Here is a 16,159-nt window from a genome sequence, read left to right on the forward strand (position 1 = left end):
GGCGCCCCTATGTATTCTATTATACATATATATTCTAGCTGAATTTCTGGCTCCAGCTCTAAGCAATTAAATTATGTCAGGAAACAATACCAATTCAATTTTCAAAATCATATATGCTGCCATACATTTTCCTTATCTCAAAACTGCTAAATCTCTTTATCATCTTGACTTCTCTCCCAATCTCCAGAGCCTATTTCCCAACTGCCCAATGGGCACTTGTAACTAGTAACTAGTACCTCAAGCACCAACCCTGATATTCACTCCTCTCTCACCTGAAGAGAACACGAACACAAACACACATACTCCTCCAATTAGTATTCCTAGGCTCAATCACCTCCAAGTTAGATCTTGGGTCCCTCTTTTTGACACTCTGTTCTACCGTCTAACGGATGGTCAATCCTGTAGTTCTTTTTGCAACAATTTCTTATATCTCACACTCCCTCTTCATTCCCCTGGCATCCCTCTAGATAAAGCCCTTATCTCCAAAAAAAACCTTGCACCAAAGAACTGTGAACACCTCCCTAGTCTCTCTTCCTCTAGCACTCTTTCCCTGCCAATACATTTTGTATAAAGATAACTCCAGGGGCACCTGGGTGGCTCAGTGGATTAAAGCCTCTACCTTCAGCTCAGGTCATGAACCCAGGGTCCTGGGATCGAGCCCCGCACCAGGCTCTCTGCTCAGCAGGGAGCCTGCTTCCCCCTCCCTCTCTCTCTACCTGCCTCTCTGCCTACTTGTGATCTCTGTCCAAAAAAAAAAAAAAAATCAGAAACAAAAAAAGCCCTCCAAATGAATAGCAACACACTGACCGTATCAAATAATTCACAGTCTAGTAGGACACACAAAAAACTATTAACATAACCAGACAAGCATCATATTGATGATATTAACAAAAAGCTCTGGGAAGGCCAGAGAGTGACAGTTACTACCCTAGAGTTTCCATCCACAGTGGAACTGGAGAAAAGCATCCCAGAAAATAGCCCAAGGTTCACATTTTGGGGAAAGGACAAGCAGTTCAATGACAGGGGAGAGGTAGGAAAGAAGAGAAGAGGGGTGGAGAGGAGAGGAGAGAAGGGGAGAGGAGAGGAGAAGAGAGGAGAGGTAAGAGAGAAGACCAGGAATCTAGGCTTGAGTCAGACTCTAGGCCCTTTAGTGTCATGCTAGTAAGTTTAAACTTGATGCTATTAAAGTGTGAAACAAGAAAAGGTGTAAGAACGCTTTAGGGTTTTTTGCTACTTTGCCTGTAATATATAATTTTAAAAACAAAGTAATACAAGCACTAATAGAACCAGACACATAAGTATAACTAATGGTAAATTACCTTTCCTCTCTACTTCAGATTAGTAAAGATGCAGGAAAATTAGATACAAGAACAATATTCTGTATACGTTCATTAGTCAGGTTGGTTTATTTCTGTTATTTAAACCTGTGTCCCTACTGATATTTTTGTCTTTGTGATCTAACAAATACTGAGACATGTTTAAAACCTCCTACTGTATTTATGGATTTGTCTATTCTTAATATCAGATACTGCATTTTTTTCAGTTCTGCACTGTCCATTTGATTTTTTTCTTTGCTTTAAACAGATTCCAATTTCCTGGCATCATATAATTAACTCATAATGCCCTGGGTTTGTTTGCTTTTTGTTTATTTATTTGAGTATAACTCCAGGTGTACAACATAGTGATTCAACAAGTTCATACACCATGCCATGTTCACTGCAAGTGCAGCTGCCACCTATCCCAACACATAACTATTACGATATCATTGACCGTATTCCTTATGCTGCGCATTTTATTCCCCTGACTTCTTCATTCCATAACTGGAAGCCTGTATCGCCCACTCCCCTTCACCTACTTTGCCCAAGCCTCCACTCCCTCCCTTCTGACAAACATCAATTTGTTCTCCATCGTCTGATTAGGCTATTTGTTTTTTTATTCATTTGTTTTTTTAGATTCTACTTATGAGTGAAATCATATGGTATTTGTCTTTCTCAGTCTGACTTATTTAACTAAGTGTAATATCCTCCATTCATGTTGTCTCAAATGGCATGACTGCATCCTTTTTACGGCGGTGTAATATTCCATTGTGTATATACATATACACATATTTGTGTATATACGTACATATGTGTATATACACGTGTGTGTGTGTGTGTGTGTGTGTGTGTGTGTATACCACATCTTCCTTATCCATTCATCTACTGATGGACACTTAGGTTACTTCCATCTCCTGGCTATTGTAAACAATACTGCAATAAACAAAGGGATGCATATCATATCTCTTTCCAAATTAGTGTCTTTCTTTTCTTTGGGTAAATACCCAATAATGGAATTATTGGATCATATGGTATTTCTATTTTTAATTTTTTTTAAGATTTATTTGACAGAGAGAGAGAGAGAGATCACAAGTAGACAGAGAGGCAGGCAGAGAGAGAGGGAAAAGCAGGCTCCCCGCCAAGCAGAGAGCCCAATGTGGGGCTCAATCCCAGAACCCTGGGATCATGACCCAAGCCGAAGGCAGAGGCTTAACCCACTAAGCCACCCAGGCGCCCCTATTTTTAATTTTTTGAGGAACCTCTGTACTGTTTTCCACAATGGCTACACCAATTTCTATTCCCACCAACACTGTACCAGAGTTCCTTCTTCTCCACATCCTCACCATAATGCCCTGTTCAATGACACAGAGTGTGCTCCCCAAGAATAAGCTTTTCAGTTCATTTTTTGGACCAAGTATAAGCTTCATGCTGTTCAAAACAATTTGGTAATTATTTTCCCCATGCTTTCCCCTTGCTGGCAACAATCTACCTCAAGCCAAATATACCTCAATATTTAGAGCATATTAGTGCTGCTCAGTCTGACCTCCACTTTATGCAGAGAACAGCTGCCCACAGGACCAAAGAAGTTTATTCTCACACACAAAAAACTGAATTAGTTACATTATATGCTATCTGGCCACATTTCCTAACTCTCTGCCCATAAAAGGAGAAGGGGGAAAAGGTTGAAATAAAGTACAAAAGAAGAGGAAAGAAAGTTTGATAAATCCACAGACATTTTCTTCTTCCAGAGGAGAAAAAAAATTCATAATTACCAGTCTGAAAAGACTCAGCCCCAAGTTAGCAATGTTTAAAGACTATGGCAGCTGACCTAATTAATCAGAGAATGCACAGGCTCACATGACCCACACACATGCCTGACAATATTTCTGACCAATTTCTTATCTCAGTACTCTTTTATATAAGGAAAACAGTCTAAAAGTAGGTGATCTCAGATAAACACGGATGGCTCAGTCCTCACTGGAAATGGCTAACATAAACAAGACAGGGTAAAAAAAAAAGGCTAAATAGTAAGTGTTACTACATGCAATTTATAAGGTGTTTTGTTTTGTTTATAAGGTGTTTTACTTAGAATTTGAAAATAAATCAATTTTACCAAGAGTAACCATAAACAGTATACTTTGAAACTATAGGTCATGACCCATTAGTGGACTGTGAGATATATAAGTAGGTTCAGATAAGCATTTTTTGTTTAATGAACTAGTAGAGACTAGAAAAAAGCAATACCAGAATATATCACAAAGTACCATTTCATGAAATTGTTTCGGTTTTATGTACACACATATATGAGATGTATTTAAATGACTAAAAGGTAATTTTACATTTTAGATTACAATTTAAAAAAAAGTTTCAGAAAAAAAAAAAGTTTCAGGACACCTGGATGGCACTGTCAGTTAAGCATTCGACTCTTGGTTTCGGCTAAGGTCATGATCTCGGGGTGGTGAGACTGATCCCAGTGTGGGCCTCCATGTTCCAAGTGTGAAGTCCGCTTTGGATTCTCTCTCCCTCCCCCTCTCCCCCTCCCACTTGTGCGCATACACTCTCTCTCTCTCAAATAAATCTTTAAAAAAAAAAAAAGTTTGAAAAACAGTCATCTCAGATTTACCAGTAAGATAACTTATTTTCTCAGAGTGTGAACAAAATTCGGAGGAATATTTTTATAAATTTTTGTAAGATTATCTTGTCTACACATCATCTAAGATTTTAAATAACTGTGTACTCATTTCTCAGATGCAAGGATTCAGTTATTCAAAATTCAAAAAAGCCTTATTGTTTACCTTCTATAGACCAGGCACAGCTCTATGTGCTAGAAACAGAAAACTGAAAACTGAATAAATCAAGTTCCTGCCCTCCTGAAGTTTAAATTCCACCAGATATAAGCACCCACGATGCCAGCTGCTAGGTTAAGGGCTTTATATCCATTCTCACCTGGGCCTCATAATCCTATGAGGTAGATAGTATTTGTCTTCCTTTTATGTATGTGGGAAATGAGTCTCAGAGAAATTACTTTACTTCTGCAAACTTCTCTTTCTCCCCCCACCCCCGCCTCTCACACACGCACACGCTATTTCTCTTGCACACACGTGGCTAGTCAACGACAGAGCTGGGATTCAAACTCAAGGCAGCAGGATTCCAAAGCTCTGCCCTTAGCCACTATACTACACTGCCTTCCAGAGTTCTTCTATCTGCAAGAAAAAAATATAACAGCATTCTGCCTAAGAAAGCTTCTAAAAATTATATCAAATTGTGACTTTTGATCATATAATTTCAATTATAGGTGGCCTGGGGCTACTTGTCCTTTTTAAAATTTTGTAAGTTAAAAGAAAGCAATTCTTACAAGTTGACCTAAAACTACCATTCAGTTTCATTAAATTTGTTTTGGAATAAACATATTAAACCATCAGATGATTTTTATGTCTCCTTAACCGTGAAGAAAGAAAAAAAGAATGGTAGACAAAAGGCAAAGAAATTAGCACACTGTGGTTTAAAAAAAAAAAAAGCAGCAGCAGCAGCAGCAGCAGCAGCAGCAGCAGAAGAGGGCCTGCGCCATGAAAAAGTTTGCCTTAGGCTCTCACACAATAAGGAGACTTTAGCAGCAGAGCATGACTACTCATTCAGAGGCCTTATTAGGATAGTCATTCCCTAGAGGGATCCTGCAGATTTGAGAGACATGTTGAGAGAAGCAAGGCCCACCCACATAGGCAGCTAGATATGCTGGGTCAACCCTACTAACCAATGTGAACATGGGGGAACCAGATCACCCCGCATCCCATACTCCTAAAACACGGTCTAATCATTGACAGCAGGAATTGCTCCTGTTTGGCTCAAACTCCCATTACCTAATACAGTATATGGGAGATGGCAGAAGCTCAGTAAATATTTGCTGAAGGAATAAATGCTATTGCACAAGTTATTCCCTCTTTGGGGTCTTGATATCCTATACAGCAAAAGGGTTAGAGTAGATCAATACATTCGCTTTTAGCTCTAAAAGTATATACTACTTCGAGCTAGAATTTCTAAATACATCACATAAAGCGGCAGTCAAATTACTCCAGGACATCCGGGTCTGAGTACATGCCTAGTCACGAGGTTTCACAATATCTTACTCACTGCAGTCCTGGATAAGATAAACAAAGTGAATTTGCCCTGCTGAAACTCTTAAAACTGCTCAATATTGCTGGGGTAGGAAGAGATATAAGCTAGTTGTAGAAATAACCAGAAAATATTATCTGACCATCCAGCTAGAAAAGGAGTAAAGTTGATGTTCATAAAAACAATAATAGTGGCAGCAGCAAAATGTAGTGTCTTCAGATATTGTATTTAACCAAATAACCTTAATTACTGTGAAGGCAGCACCCTATTTTTTTTAATAGTATAACATAGATTTGCCTTCTTTAATCATCAATTAGAAATTTCTTTCTGTTTGCAATTTTCTCCAAAAAAAAGTAAATTACTTTTAACACATTATTTTAAATGGTATCTCCAATTAATGAAGCAACTTGACTACATCATAAAACCATTAGTTCATAAAGTCAGACTTTATTAAATATGTTTGCTGAAGACTGAAATGGGATTAAACATCAAAGTATGTTTCTTACCTATAAAAGAAATTAAATGATTTTCAAATCATCTCTAGTTGTCATGGGCAGAAATGGCTTCTAATTATTTTAAACCTCTTTGTGGATGTTTGTTACATACAAGAAATATTAGCAGAAACTACAGGGGAATCAAAAGACCCTCAAAGTATCAAGTCCTCAAACTTAGGATCCAATCTGAGTAAACAGTGCTTGACAGATAAAGTCAAAGAATAATCCAAAGGTTTAAATAAAGGCCCATTAAAAGAAATGTCCTAAGACACTTTATAATGTAACTCACAGCCATTAAAAAAATAAGGAAGAGCTAAGGCATTTACCATCAGCAGATTCTAAGAGGAGAAAAAGTTTATACAGATGACATTTCCATGAATTAACTTCTTCCTTCTGCTTAGTCTTAATTAAATAGTCTAAGACTGCATAAAAAGAAAAAGGTTATTATTCAAAGGACATCCAAAGTTTAAAAAGCACAATAGCTGCTTATATAACATTTGAAAAGAAAAGGTAAACAAACTTACTTTAACAACTCTTTTAAAAATAATATTCTGTGAAAAATGAGAACCCTTATATATTACTGATGGGAATGTAAAATGGTACAGCCACTGGGGTAAATAAACAACTCGATGGTTCCTTAAAGTTAAAGAGAAAATTACTGTATGATCCAACAATGCCACTCCTGAGCACATATCCAAAAGATATGAAAACAAGAACTTTTTTTTTTAAAGATGTATTTATTTTAGAGAGAAAAAGAGAGCATGAATAGAGGCGGGAAGAGAAGAGGGGAAGGGACAGAGAGTCCTAAGCGGACTGTACTGAGCATGCGGCCTGATGTGAGGCTCAAACCTAACAAGCCTGAGATCACACCTGAGCCGAAACCAAGAGTCAGCTGCTCAACTGACTGCACCATCCAGGAGCCCTGAAAACAAGGACTTAAACAGGTATTTGTACACCAATGTTCAAGTAGCATTATTCACAACCAAAAGGTGGAAACAATCCAGCGCCCATCAATAAATGAGTGGATAAACAAAATGGAGTATATGCATACAATGGAGTATTTCTTCATCATAAAAAGCAATGAAGTATTGAGATATGCTACAAATTGCAAGAACCTTGAAAACATCGGGCTAAGTAAAATAAGCCAGACTCAGGACAAACATTGTGTGATTCCAGTTCTACGAAATATCTAGAATAGGCAAATCCAGAGAGATAGAGAATAGATTAGAAGGGAATGGAAAATTATGGCTTAACTGTCACCAAGTTTGTTTGGGATGCTGAAAAAGTTTCTTAAGTAGGTAGTGAGGACATTGGGTGCACAACACTGTGAATGTAATGAATGCCACTTAATTCTATACTTAAAAATGGTCAAAATAACAAATTTCATGTTATATGTGTGTATTCAACCACAATTTTAAAAAAATTCCATGATCACCCCATAGCTTAAAATATAAAAGGAAACCATGCCCTTATATAAAAGGGAGAGAACTGGTGGTCAGCCCATTAACTAAGATGTCTACAATGGACGCATGGCACAGGTACTTTATGTGTCTGTATATGATGTGATGTAATCTATGTGAGTCTTGCTGGGGAATTGGACCAGGATCCAGAATATGGGATGTTTTGTAGGAAAACTGGCCTGAAATCTTCAAAGGATTCACTATCATTAAGAAAATATTGATATTGATGGTTCTAAACTGGGGAAACCACAAAAGCACAAGAGCCAAAATGCAATGATTGAACTTTGGTTGGATCTGATCTGGAAGAAAAGGAGCTATAAAGGAAATCTGAGGACTAATAAAGGAAATTCGAGTGATGGACAGAATGTAGGGTGGTAGTACTGAATTACTGTTGACCTCTCAGTTATGATAATAATATATGGTTGTACACAAAAATGTTCTGGTACTTGGAAACCACATGCTGAGGTACTTACAGGTGAAGTATTAAGGAATCTGCACCTACTTTTGGATGCTTTGGCAAAAGAGAATGTGTGAAGGGAAGGGACGGGAGAGGAGGAACATTTAGGGTAATAACAAAAGTTGGTGAATTTAAATGAAGAATATATAGGCCTTCGTGTAGTCTTTCAATTGTACTGTGGGTTTGAAAATTTCGAAATAAAAAACAGAAGATTTTTAAAAATTAGAATTCCTCAAAGTTTCCTCTTTTCCACTCAGAGTATTCACAAGAAAGCTAAATGAGGAGCACCTGGCTGGCTCAGTCAGTAGAGCATGTGACTCTTGATCTCGGGGTCAGGGTGTGCGGTGGGGGGGAGTCCATGCCCACATTGGGCACACAGCCTACAGGAGGGGAGGGGAGGGGAGGGGAGGGGAGAAGAAGAAGAAAAAGAAAAGAGAGAAAAGTCAAATGATAAAGGGGAAAATATAGCAAATTCAGGGCTTTCCATACCTTCCACATCATACCAATGTGCACCGTTTGTGATCCCATCTTTGAAAGTCTCGTCTTCCTCTCCTGGACAATGAGGGGCACCAGTTTTCATTATGGGATGGTTTGATGCATAGGCTTTTGCCAAGTATTTAAAGACTTCATCATCTGAGGTTTTGCTATAGATTCCAGTGGCCTTATGTTCTGGAGAGTCATCAAAAGGATAGCTTGCTACCACGGAGCCACCATGCAGATTTCCAGAAAGCACAAACCTTTGGAAAAAAACCAAAGCACATGTCACTTAAAAAAAAAAAAAAAGGTACAGAAAATGCCATGTATTTAAAAATTCTACATCTTTTATAAATGAACTCAGGTATCTCTTAGAGAACTAGAAGAGATAACACTATCAGCTACTGGAAGCAGAACAACAACAATGAAAGAAAAGGAAAGAAAACATCAGTTCAACAAATTTCAGGCAGTTTTTGCAACTTAACTCAACCTCAAGTAACTTTAAAGAATTTTGCCATCATTGAAAAAGTAGCTGAGTAACAGTATAAATTAACGTTCCGGGAGACAACTAATTCAGGGAATTCAAATGTATGTGTTAGGTTGAACAGTATGAACTTGCCAGTGTTCAGTTACTTCTTGACCTACAAAAGTGACAATTTCATAGAGTTCAACCTAATACTTGTATTTCATAACATGTTAACATTGTAGAAAACGTGGCTTGTATAAATATGTGTTGAATACGTGAGTTAGGTTAATAAGCTTCATGATTTTTTATATTTACTATCCCAAAATGTTTAAGGTAGGGAGTCTAATTTAAAAAGTATGTGTTTTGCCTGACTCCAGTTTCACAATATACTAAATTCACATTTTCAAGAGAGAAGCCACAGTTGAGAAGACTGGGGGTGGGGAGAACCTGATACAGTGAGCTGCTTTCAGAGAAAAACAATATAACACAGAGAAGATTAGTCCTTCAGTGCATCACCATAGAAGCAGCTTTCTAAGCCCAAGGTTTCTGATTGGTCCATTAAAAAATAAACTGACATGGAGACAGGGCTGCTCCCATAAAAGAAACTTTTTTTTTATGTTTCTACTTCTAAGTGAACCAGTTTATAATTTGGTGAAATTTATAGATACAGAAATACTGAAGAACTCCTTTTATGGTGAAAGTAAAAGCAAAAACATGCTGAAGTCCTATTTATACATCTTTCCCTCATGGAACAGTTCAAACTATTAATGTGACTACAGATTAAACACTTTCCTCTTTGCACTTTAAATTGGATTTTCTTGCTTCTGCCTTTTGGTGGCTGAAATGAACTGACCTACAGACACTCTAAAGGGGGTTATATATAACATTTCCTTCTATATGCTTCAAAGAAACTTAAACCTATAGTATGTCTAATTTGAAAGGTTATTTTAAGCGTGGTCAGTACCATCCCAGAAAATATCAAAAAGTGAAAATTACTTGTAACACAGAATCTGTTCATCAGAAGATAAAGCTCAGCCAATAAAAATAGTGATTAAATACTAGAATAGACTATGAAAAGAGACTAGTTAAAAACTAACATATATAATTATAATTAGCAATCTTCCAGACACCAGAGAATGCCACTTGGTAGAGCAGCAATAGCTCAGGCTTTGGAGCCAGGCAAATGTGGGCAAGAACATTCAGTCTCCCAGAGCTGTCACTCAGTAATAAATATAATGTCACTCAGTAATAAATATGATATTGCCAGTAATAAAATATGATCAGGAAGAAGTTACTGCCCCCAAAGTCATTCAACCCCAGTTTCTCTCTCATTTGTAAAATGGGGGCTGAAGCTACCTGCTTCCCAGGGTTGTCATAAGAATTATTACATGTACAACACCTTCAGCACAACCACTGCTATATATCTTCTGCTCAACGAATGTTCACTCCTTTAAAGATATCTAGCATCCTACTTAGGGAATCAGGGAATCACTGCCTTCAGACTTTCATTCTACTCCCCACTACCAGTGCTAGCTCTTGGGTGATAGAATGACACAGAAACAAAGCCTAAGTATATATTCTAGCATTTAAACTCCATTCTACCCATCTGGCCCTCACCGCTAAGGTATTATCAATTTACTTCAGATTTGTATGTCTAAAGTAATTTAAGTACTTTTCTCTCCCGCTCTGATTTTGGGAAAGATTAAGAAGGCTAGCCTAGTTCAGGTAATCCATTCAGCCACTATGACAACTATGTGCGCAACGTTCTAGGCACTAAGGAATACAAAAGGGAACAAACAAACACAAAAATGTCCTCATGGCACTCATATTCTTGTAAAATAAAATGGATAACTGCATATTCTAAATAAATGAAGCAAGCCACTTTAATTGTATATTTTCAATTAAAACTTTATTAAAGTCCGTCTGAGATTTTCTACTAAATGCTGTTTTCACTGTTTGGCATTTCTGGCAATGTTTCTCAGAAATATTAAAATGGTCTAACTGAATACTTCAAGAACAACAAAATATTTCAATCTGCCTGAGTGATAAAATTCAATTGTTAGATTTTCCTTACTTGACTTATGTAGTCTTAAAAGTATGAATGCCACTCTTATAAGGATTTCAAGACAAAGTGATAACTCTTACCGTGGCTAGAAGTTTATCATTTTTAGTCTTTATCAAACCAACTTTGCATGTCAATCCGATTTTATTTGAAAAGTATTTTATGGCTTCCATGCAAATCAATTCTTTCAAATGTTCCTAATACTTGACTTCAGATCATATATTATTCCTTGCATAAGATTTAAGGTACCTCCTAAACATATTATAAAGATCTATAGATATTAAAAAGTCAATCTTTAAGTTAATTCTTGTGCCCTCCAGATAACCCTATAAATAACTTTTTAAAAAAATTATGAGGACTAGGCTAATAATACATTATATGTTAATAAAACAAAACAAACAAAAAACCAAAACAAAACAACAACAAAAAAAATTATGAGGACTTGAGGGGTGTCTGGGTGGTTCAGTGGGTTAAGTGTCCGACTCTTGAGTTTGGCTCAGGTCATGATCTCAGGGTCATGGATCGAGCCCCATCTCCAGCTCAGTGCAGAGTTTGCTTGAAATTTTCTCTCTCCCTCTCCTTCTGTCCCTCCCTTCCCACATTCATTCCCTCTCTCTCTTTCTCTCAAATAAATTTAAAAATAAATAAAAACAAAAAATAAATAAAATTTATGAGAACTTGAGTCTGATACAATAAATTCTAAAGATTCAGGAAACTACAGATATAACACAAGGCCCTCAACAGTAGTTTGTACCCACCCCCAGCCATAAGATAATACTTTTCAACAACTACCAAAAAATCATTTATATGCTAATCTCCTATTAAAGTCTAAGCAGATATATTTAATTAGAGAAGCCTCGTATGCAAAAAATGGGGGCCAAGAAAACTATAAAATCTTTATTTTCATGATGGGGTTAAAATCTTGTACATTTTCCTAAGTATGTGTCAATTATCAATAATACAGAAACACCACTGGGTGAAGTATAAGGTAAATAAAGAAAATAAAATTCACTTTCCTAAGCAGAAGTTATTGAAATAAGTCTTAAATTCTTACATACCCAAAATAGCAACAAAAATCTATTTCTAATCTAGCCAGGTGAATAACATATCTAGAAATTATTTAAATGATTTCAGAAAATACACTGAAAAAGGTAATTTTCCCATTTAGACTGATGTGTTCAGTTCTTAAATTTCCTATTCACAGAGCTGACTCCAGGAATCACTCTCAGATTGTGTGTATGCTTATGCTTCTAATTTTATTTACATATCAGTGTCCTGTTACTAATTTATCACTAAAGAATATACATTTTGAGTTTATTTGTGAAAAATGAGGATGGATAGATGTACTTTTCACCCTATATAGGCACCTACCTTCCCTTCTTATTAGAGTTACATGTTTGAAACGTGGTTCGTTATGACTGGGATAGTCCATAGCCACAGAACAAAATTACTTTCTGTGTAATGACAAAAAACACAGATTAACTTGTAAATTCATCACAAGCTCCTATCATTGAACTAACTGGCCCAAACCAAAACTTATAATCATTAAACGCTATGATATGAAAAAGTTAACCAAGGGCAAATTTTTTGGTTCCACATTTAAAGTTTAAGGCTTTTGGTATAGCCTCAAGGTGACCTGCACCAAGGCAAAGCTCATTTTCATTTCTGGTCACCGCAGAACTAATAATGATGAGAAAAATCTAGTCACGGAATTTATATCCCTGCAAGGGTCATGACAGGGCATTTTCTTTCTTTTTTTTTTTTTTTTTTTTTAAGATTTTATTTATTTGACAGAGAGATCACAAGTAGGCAGAGAGACAGACAGAGAGAGAGGGGGAAAGCTGGATCCCTGCTAAGCAGAGAGCCCCATGCGGGGCTGGATCCCAGGACCCTGAGATCATGACCTGAGCCGAAGGCAGAGGCTTTAACCCACTGAGACACCCAGGCGCCCCAGGGCATTTTCATTTAAGCAATGCAAACAGTTCATTCGATATATCATCCCAGAAAAGCCCTGGCCATCATAGCTTCTGACAGCAAGATATACATTAAAGTCATGTTTCTTAGGCAAATGTTCAGAGCTCATGGCATGGTTATCTTTACAAGAAAAAAAATTCTTCCCAGAATATGTATGTGAAATTAAATATCTACAAGGGATCTCAAAAGGAGGAGCAAAGTGAAAGGTGGAAGATTAAAAAAAATCTAGGAGTGTAATAATGCCTATGAATTTTCTAGGTCTGTTACATGCCTTGAAATCTTGTAGATGAGATGATCCCAAGTCCCAGAGAGAAACTTCTCTATTCATTATTACTTTTATTGTATCTGTCACTTAGAAATCTTTAAATCAGGAGGGAAAAACGAACTATTGCCTCGCAAGCCTTATGAAAGACAAAAATGGGGATACGGGGGCAAAGCCGAAAAAGGGAAGCTGGCAAAGCCTGAAAAGAGAAGAAGTACATGCTCACTTCAGACATTATTCCATCTGGAGTAAGTTCTCTCTTCTTTTATTCCTCTCCTCCTCCTTTTTGCTGAAAATCCTACTCATCTCTGAAGACACAGTTCAAGTTCTACCTCTTCCACAAAGATGGAATATTATTGCAGACCACACACATTTTGTCAGTAGGAACAATTCCTGTAAAGTTTAACTGGGTACATAAACACATCTCACAGATATTTATAATATTCTCTTGTTGTTTATCAATTTCTTGAGGTCCTATTGCTTTTAATTTTTTACAACACACACAGTGCTTAATAACACTTAGGATATTAAATGTGATAATTAGCCATTCAGCTCTGGCCCACTAGTAAAGTACACAAATAGCATCAGAAACCTCTCAGAGAAGCTAAAATGAAGCAGCTCACAGATGAAAGTATCAGCTCTGTGCAAGTTCTCCAGCCATAGCCATATGCTCCCTAGCTGAGTCAGAAGAAGAGACTGGAAGAGAACCAGTTTCCTCCAAATAACCAAGACCCAGAGAGTGTCATTTATCATTAATGGGTTACAGCCTCCCTCTACAGCTGTTTTAAGGGCACTGACAAAGAGTCAGATTGCCTGCATCCAAGTCCCAGCTACACTTCCTACTGTGTACATTATTTAACCTCTCTGACCCTCAATTTCCCCTTTATGCAAAACAGGGATATTAACGATGTCTGTTTCATGAGGTTGTGACCAACATCAAGTGAGATCATGCAGTCCAGGGAAAGAGCTTACTTAGCACAGTGCCTACAGTAATAATAGCAGTATTAACGGCTTATCTATAAAATGAGTGAGCTGACCTAAGGAGTTACCCTTAAGTTCTCTTCTACTGCTCATATTCTATGATCCTGTGACAGTAGGAAGCAGAATGTCGGAAAGAAGTCTCGCTTCTAGCCAAACAGCTCTTTGCATCGGTTGAACAAATGACAGCCTCTAGGCAGCGCTTCTTGGACTATTAGTGGGACAAGAGACTAAGCGGCCTGGGCCCTGCCCCGGTTACCAGGTGTCGCCTTCCACCTTCACTACCCCCGTCCCTTGGGCCTGCAAGCAAGCACTGTTTGAATGCCTACTGAGTGCACTGTCTGAATGCCCACTCAGCCTCTGACCTCGCAGGCTCACGCGGATGGGCGAGTTGGGGTGGGGGTGGAGGGCTAGGGTTATGACACTCACTTGTTCTTGCGCATCCAGTCCATGAGGGCGCGCACCTCGGGCACTTCGTCCAGGTTTGGGGGCTCGCCGGTGCTGAACTGGTCGGGGAAGCTGCGGTTGAGGTCACGGCCGCGGCTGTTGTCGCGACCGCTGGCCCCGGGTGGGCCACTATCGCTGAGGCCGCAGTCTCCCTCTCGGGAGCGCTCAAAGCCGTCGGGGTTGAGGCTAGGCAGCACGTACACGTCGGTGGTGTTGAGCAGGCTGACGATGCGCGGATCCCCGCGCCGGTAGCCAGCAGCCAGCTCGCGGGCTAGGTAGATCAGCACCTGGCGCGACACGGTCTCGTCGCCGTGCATGTTGCCCACTAGCTTCACCTGCGGTCGGCCGGGGAGGAGCGGCCCCGCAGCGTCCGGCCCCGAGTCGCCGTCAGGAGGCGGCGGCCCCAGGCCGGCCGTGAGGCGCAGCACCCACAGCGGCCGACCCTCCACCGAGCTGCCGATGCTGAAGAGGCGGGCCAGGCCCGGGGGCCCCGCGGCCGCCGCCTCCCTCAGCGCCGAGCCCAGCTCCTCTTCGTGGTAGTAGCGATTGAACTGGCCCTCGTCCGCCTCGGCGCCTGCGCTCGTCGTAGTTGTCGCCTCCGCCTTCTTGATGTGCGCTGCCCAGGCCGGGTTCCGCAGCAGCAGCGGCAGCAGGCACAGCAGAAGCGGGAGGCGCCCGGGCCGCCACGGCGGCCGCGCGTCCCAGCCCCTCGCCATCTTCCAGCAGCTCCGCTAATCCCCACTCCGCTCCCGCGGCTCCGCGCTCCGGGAGGCGGGGGCCCGCCGGATCCCCTCCGCGCCTAGCAACCCCCCTCCCGCCCTCCAGTCGCAGCCAATCGTGGACGGGTCTGCTGCGGCGTCACGCAGGGGGCGGGGCTTTCCTTAAAGCAGCAGCTTCTCTCTGGGCGTGCCTTCCTCCTGTCCCGGAGTAATTTGGTTGCTCTCTTCCTTCCCTCGGGTTCCTCTCCCTCGCTTTCCCTCCTCCCCGTTTCCTCTTCTGCGTTTGCTCCGCGTTTCCTCTACTCGCGCAATCTTTCCTTTATGGCTTACCCGTTAAATTCTCACCCACTCTTATCTGAGTACTCTTATTAGCTCCCTTCCCATCTTTGTTGCAGGTTTTCCCCGCTGCGCTTTAACGCTTCGAACCGAGAATCGAAAGAATCAAAAGGTTCCAAAGAATCAAAGAACTACAATAAAAAAAATAATAATAATCAAAAGGTTCGAAAGAATCTACCTTGAAAGAGCCAAAGGACGCCCTAGCCGTTTCCACCCCGCTCCCTTTCCACTGGAGCCGTCCTGCCTTGGCTTGAGCCCAGCGCCCTGCAAGCCACTGAGGACAGTGGGACACTGGGACACTTAGAGCTCACCTCACAAGGCAGTCCATTCCAGTTTTTAGTTTCTGTGTTGAAAGAAGGTGTCTTCTTTATGTTTAGCAGAAATCTGCTACGTAGTAGGCTCCCTTTGTATTGATGTATAATCGTGTATAATGTATATATGTCCTTAGGTGTCACTCCAGGTTATTTCACTGCCACTAATTCTTGTGTGTGCTGGTCTCAGCCCTCTGTCGGCAGATTTCATTTCATAGTTCACTTTCTCCCCTCTCACAACTCTCCTGAAAGAGTTATTTGTTTAATTGTGGCCTTAGAATGACATTCTTAAA

The 16,159-nt window shown here is 39.9% G+C and overlaps 1 protein-coding gene across 1 annotated transcript in view; it reads right to left on the reverse strand.

The window, feature by feature from the left end:
• Nucleotides 1-15,266, reverse strand: part of CPD (carboxypeptidase D) — a 76,476-nt gene extending 61,210 nt beyond the window's left edge. Inside the window, exons 1-2 of the mRNA XM_080826855.1 lie at nt 14,483-15,266; nt 8,327-8,574 (exon numbers count right to left, since the gene is read on the reverse strand). Coding sequence (XP_080682981.1) covers nt 8,327-8,574; nt 14,483-15,216 — 982 coding nt within the window. The 5' untranslated portion in view covers nt 15,217-15,266. The remainder of the gene's footprint in view (nt 1-8,326; nt 8,575-14,482) is intronic.
• Between the last annotated feature and the right edge of the window lie 893 nt (nt 15,267-16,159).

This window comes from Martes martes, assembly GCF_963455335.1.
Source record: "Martes martes genome assembly, chromosome: 16".
In the NCBI taxonomy this organism is placed as follows: domain Eukaryota; kingdom Metazoa; phylum Chordata; class Mammalia; order Carnivora; family Mustelidae; genus Martes; species Martes martes.